This window comes from Gracilinanus agilis, chromosome 2 (genome assembly GCF_016433145.1).
Source record: "Gracilinanus agilis isolate LMUSP501 chromosome 2, AgileGrace, whole genome shotgun sequence".
Lineage (NCBI taxonomy): Eukaryota > Metazoa > Chordata > Mammalia > Didelphimorphia > Didelphidae > Gracilinanus > Gracilinanus agilis.
In genome coordinates, this window is record NC_058131.1 from 632,643,309 (window position 1) to 632,649,225 (window position 5,917).

Consider the following 5,917-nt stretch of genomic DNA (forward strand, 5'->3'; position numbering starts at 1 on the left):
TAACAAAAAGATTTTTCTTGGAAGCACCTTAATCCATACAAATATTGAACACGTTCTTAAAACCTCTTGATCATTTAGGGTAAGCTGGAAAAAAATTTTTTTTTTCTTTAGAGACATTGGGCAAGATTAGCTTTCATGCAAAACTAAAAGGTGGAATTAGTAAGATACACACAATACCACAAATAGGTTTCATATTTCTTAGTCCATATATAGATAATCAAGCAGTTCTACACGCCACATGGTTCCTGAGAGTTTAAAAAAAAAATAATTGCCAGTCCTCACTCTCCTTCCAATCATGTGTTATAAATTCTTGAAGCTCTTTTGGCTACAGTTTGGGAATCAGATGCGTCTTCTTCCTCTTCCTCAGTTCGTTTGTGTTTTAAAAATAAATCCGATTTTAAGAAGCGGCTGTAGCTGTCATACTTCATGAGATTAAAAATCTGAGGAGTAAAAGAAAAAAAAATGTCAGAAAACCATAGGTGACTGAATAAACAAATGAAGCCACACATATTAGATCCGGCATTACCGTTCTGTGCGCGTGATGCTCAGGAAGGCAGGGGCTCTCTTTAAGCTTTACATCTCTCCCAGTGCTCAACACAAGATGCTGACCACTGGGGGTACCAAAGGGATGTTGGGTGAATGGAAATGAAGCATCTACCACCACCTGCTTTGGGTTGTGAGGCACTGGGGGGCACTCCTAGACTTCTTTTTTTTTTTTTAAACCCTTCCTGACCTAGTAACAACTCTAAGACAGAAAGGCAAGGACTAGGCAAATGGGTTTAAGTGACTTGTCCAGAGTTACATAGTGAGGAAGTGTCTGAACCAGGTCTTCCTTACTCCAGTCCTGGCACTCTAACTCCTGAGCCACCCAGCTGCCCCATCACTCGTAGACTTCTACACAACCAATACTGACTTCTATTCACATAGCAATTTGTAGTTTTTCAAAAGCCTTAGTATTCATTAACAGCTTTAATATTCACTACTCTGAGAGGTAGGCAGGGCAGGCATCCCCAGCCATTTGAAAAATGAGAAAATCAAGATCCAGAGAGATGGAGTGATTTGTCCATGATTGCAGAGCTTCTGAGGCAGCTGGTAGCCCAGAGAATGGAGCACTGGTCCTGAAGTCAGGAGTTCAAATTCTGCTTCAGACACTTACAAGCTGTGTGACTCTGGACAAGTTGGTCACTTAATACCTGTTTGCCTCAGTTTCCTCGACTGTAAAATAGTAATAATAACAGCCCATTCTTACCAGGGTTCTTGTACTAATCAAATGAGATAACATTTGTAAAAGCACTTAGTATACAGTCCCTGGCACTTAGTCGACACTATATAAATACCTATTCCCTTCTCTTCTCTTTCCTTTCTAAGGCACAGAGCCAGGACTTGAATCTACACCAGAGACCAGAGTTCCTTCTATAAAACTCCATTGTATCAGTGCAAATAGAGAGCCAGACCCAGAGAGAGGAAGTCCTGGGTTCAAATCTGGACTCACACACTTCCTAGCTGTGTGACCCTGGACAAACCACTTAACCTCAATTGCCTAGCCTGTGCCACCCTACTGCCTTGGAACCAATACCTATTATTGATTCTAAGATGAAAGTTATGGGTTAAAAAAACAAAACTCCAGTATGTCAGGAAACACAGCACAGAAAAACCTGATACTAGAAGTCAATAAATGGCTCACACCAGAGTAAGCAGCTTCCTTGGACACCTTTGGTCAGTGTGAATGAAAATACATGTACCAGAATATAAAGCACTTTTCCTGTTGTTGTTGTTCAGTAGTGTCTGACTCTTTGTGACCTGAGCTGGGGCATTTTGGGACAGAGATACTGGAATGGTTTTCCATTTCCTTCTCCAGCTCATTTTACAGGTGGGAAACTGAGGCCAACATGGTTCAGTGACTTGCCAAGAGACCCAAAGTTTACAAGTGTCTGAGGTTGGATTTGAACTCAGGAAGATGAGTCTTCTCGACTCCAGCTCCGGCACTCTATCCATTGTGCTATCTACCTGTCTACTCTAACCCTTGGTCCTTGTGTAAACTTAGACAAGTCTCTAAAATTTTCTCAGTCCTATTTTCTGACTTTAAAACAGGGACACTTAGGCTACTTGCCCCGAAGAGTTATGAGAATCAAATGAGATAATTTATAAAATATTAGAGAACTACAAAAAATAAGGGTATCTCAGATAAAATCCATAAAAAGCTTTGAAAACTAAAGTATTGTGAATATGCCAGATATTATTGTAGCTTTATTTTTGCCTACCACTGATGTATCACAAAGTCATTTAATAATTTCCAATCTTGGGGCAGCTGGGTAGCTCAGTGGATTGAGAGCCAGACCTAGAGATTGGAGGTCCTAGGTTCAAATCTGGCCTCAGCCACTTCCCAGCTGTGTGACCCAGGGCAAGTCACTTAACCCCCACTGCCTAGCCCTTACCACTCTTCTGCCTTGGAACCAATACACAGTATTGACTCAAAGACAGAAGGTAAGGGTTAAAAAAAAAAAAAGAAAGAAAAAGTAATTTCCAATCTTCCTGAAAAGATCATTGATTTCTTATCTCATTAATCTCCTGAAAGAGTTTGAGCATTTTAGGAGAGGAATCATGACTGTAGAAATACTGGTCCCAAAGTTATTATTATGGTATCACATGATACAGTGATTCCAACATTATGATGATGTCTGAGATTCCAAATATATCTATGATTTTGCCAAGAAACAATATAGTGCATATTCAGGGCAGGAAAGTAGACGTCTTGCCAAGGAGAGACTCTTAGGAGGAATTTGCTTAAAAGAAAACATGAGTAGACCTTAGACAGCAAAAAAAAAACAAAAAACAAAAAAAAACTAAGGGGTAAGACTACTTCTGTCATATATCTCCATGAAGGAAACCATTGGAATCAATCATTCCTTGAGGAGCTGAAAGGATCTTTAATAAACAGTGAGCAGAAAGAATGTCTGGCATTGAGCTCCAATGGAAAGTGTTGGGCTCAAGTTGGAAACTTGGGGGTTCCAGGCTTACCTCTGCCATTTTACTAAGTGCATCAAGTCACATTAATATCACTAAGGCTCACTTTCCCTCCTTTATAAAAAAATAAATAGCAATAGATACATTTACTCGTCTCACAAGTTTGCCCAGCAAGAGGGATGGAGAGTTATAGGTGGAAAGAAGCATTTTCTGCTTGATAAAGGGACGTAGCCCTAAGGGGGAAATCTTTTACAAGTGATATCTATCACGTGTCTTTAAAGGTGGATTTTGGCATATTCTGTAGGGAGACAACAAAATTAGAATATCATGATTATGGAGATAATAAAAGCCAATTGCTTGGTTGCATTGGGTCACACATGACAAAGTGGATTGCTGCTTAAGTTTCTCAAAACGCAGAGAATCGTAAGGTCTAATGGACATCTGAGTCTTCTCATCTAACATCAGGGCTTCTGAAGTCATTTTTTGTCCCACGGACCCCTTTGGGAGTCTCATAACACTTGGAAATCTCTTCTCAGAATAATGTTTTAAAATGCAAAGGATTACAAGGGAAACATTATACTGAGTTATCAAAATATTTTTAAAAAGCTACAAGTTTATGAAGCTCAGATTAAGAGCCCCTGCCCTGCATAAAGTATGAGCCATCGGATAGGATTAGGGTTTTGATATTAAAAGATGACTCTACTGCAAATATGAATAACATGGAAATAGGTTTTGAACAATGATACATGTATAACCCAGTGGAATTGTTTGTCAGCTCTGGGAGTGGGGAAGAAAGAGGGGTGGGAAAAATCGTGAATCATGTAGCCATAGAAAATTAGTCTGAATTAATTTAAAAAAATAAAAAAATAGGGGGCAGCTGGGTGGCTCAGTGGATTGAGAGACAGGCCCAGAGATGGGAGGTCTTGGGTTCAAATTTGGCCTCAGATACTTCCTAGCTGTGTGACGTTGGGCAAGTCACTTAGTCCCCATTGCCTACCCTTACCACTCTTCTGCCTTAGAACCAATACACAGTATTGATTCTAAGATGGAAGGTAAGGGTTTTAGGGGGAAAAAATAGAAAATAAAGTATGAGCCATTCCCTAACATTTCTAACAAGAGGATGTCCAACTTTTTCTAGAACCCCTCCAAAGAAAAACTAGAGGAAAGAGGGGAGAGAAGACAGGTTATCCTGAAAAGTGGTCCAGGGCACTTTTCTAAATGCATTGCCTATTTATCAAATGTATGTTTTGGGGGGGCTTTTTTTAAACTACCCTGAGTGCTTATCTTAAATATTTTCAAAGCACTTATTTTACTATAAGTATAATTCGTGGGAAAAGCAAGGTTGTTTTTTTTTTAAGCCCCTTACCTTCTGTCTTAGAGTCAATACTGAGTATTGGCTCCAAGGCAGAAGAGTGGTAAGGCTAGGCAATGGGGGTCAAGTGACTTGCCCAGGGTCACACAGCTGGGAAGTGTCTGAGACCATATTTGAACCTAGGACCTCCTGTCTCTAGGCCTGGCTCTCAATCCACTGAGCTACCCAACTGCCCCCCAAAGCAAGGTTTTTTTTAAAACTCCTACGTATGTCCTTCAGCTGGGTTCATACTCATCCAAGAGATTCCTTTCAACCTTTCCTAAGATCTTTAGTAATCCTATTCAGGACCTATTCTCCTAATTAAGAGTCCTCTTTTCATTCTTTTACCTCCTTAATAACAATTTCATCTTTGAGCTTTGATGGTTTTTGGTGGGGAAGGAGAATGAGAGGGGAAGAGAAGTCTGCAATAAGAATACAGTGTATAACTATATTTTGCCTAGATTGGGAGAAATTTTGGGGAAAAAATTCTTGGGAAAAAAGGCAAAAAGCATCATTCTTTTATAAAAAAGAAATAATCTCCCACAAAAGTCTCCTCTTACTTCACCTCTGGGTGCCAGACATCACCAACTGAGCCATGATCCACTACTGACTACATTTCATAGTTCTCCAAACCACTAGAGCCTCCAAGAGGAATTTTTGGATGTTTGGTTGTTTAATAAATAGGATATGCCAAACGTGAGTAATGAAAACAATTTTACCCTCTCCTCAAGAGTTGCATTTTGTGGGCCTATGGGAAAGAGAAGCAAATCTCTTATCACACACACACACACACACACACACACACACACACACACACACACACACACACACGGACACACACACTGCATTCCTGTTTATACTGAAAAAGAGACAAATTTAAGTTGAAGATGCACAAATCAAAGAAAGATTAAGTATAACCCAAATGTTTTAAAGGAACTTTCCGTGTGCGTGGGTGTAACATCCTGTTTGCCTAAGGTAGATGTTTCAGAGCAACTCTTTCAGAGTTTTTTAAAAAGCCTTTTATTTGGAGTCATACCAGGTGGGTAGAAGAAAGAAAGGAGGTAAAAGGAATAAATTTTGTCTCATTTTAAGAGAAAAATACAAAATGGTATGCTAAAATGTCTACATGTTTTGAAAGAAAGGTACTAACAGACCAACATTATTTTTTACAGCAACCAAGATATTGAAGCTTCCAGTGGGTGTGGACCAAGGAACAGAAGGATGAGATATTTCAGTCAATATCTTCTTGTGTCATCTGATACCATTTTGTTGGGCAGCTCTGGTGCACCCTAAGTATTTCACAAGAGAACATAAAAAAACTTTCCCTGCCTTGTTTAGATGTGAAATGCCCCAAAAACAAGCCAAAAAACAATCTAAGGCTTCTTAGATTAGGCCTGAAATTCTCTCCCATGCTCAATTAATTAATTTATTAATGAGTTTATCATGTGCAAAACAGGCTAAACATTGCTGAGAGAGAGAGAGAGAAAGAGAGAGAGAGAGAGAGAGAGAGAGAGAGAGAGAGAGAGAGAGGGAGGGAGGGAGGGAGGGAGGGAGGGAGGAAGGAAGGAAGGAAGGAAGGAAGGAGGAAGGAAGGAAGGAAGG

General features: G+C 39.8%; 1 protein-coding gene across 1 annotated transcript in view; it reads right to left on the reverse strand.

Annotated features, from left to right (window-relative positions):
* Window positions 1–293: 293 nt before the first annotated feature.
* The window catches only part of RGS10 (regulator of G protein signaling 10), a 63,193-nt gene continuing 57,569 nt past the window's right edge, over window positions 294–5,917 (reverse strand). Inside the window, exon 5 of the mRNA XM_044662598.1 lies at window positions 294–440. Within this exon, the coding sequence (XP_044518533.1) occupies window positions 294–440 (147 nt within the window). The remainder of the gene's footprint in view (window positions 441–5,917) is intronic.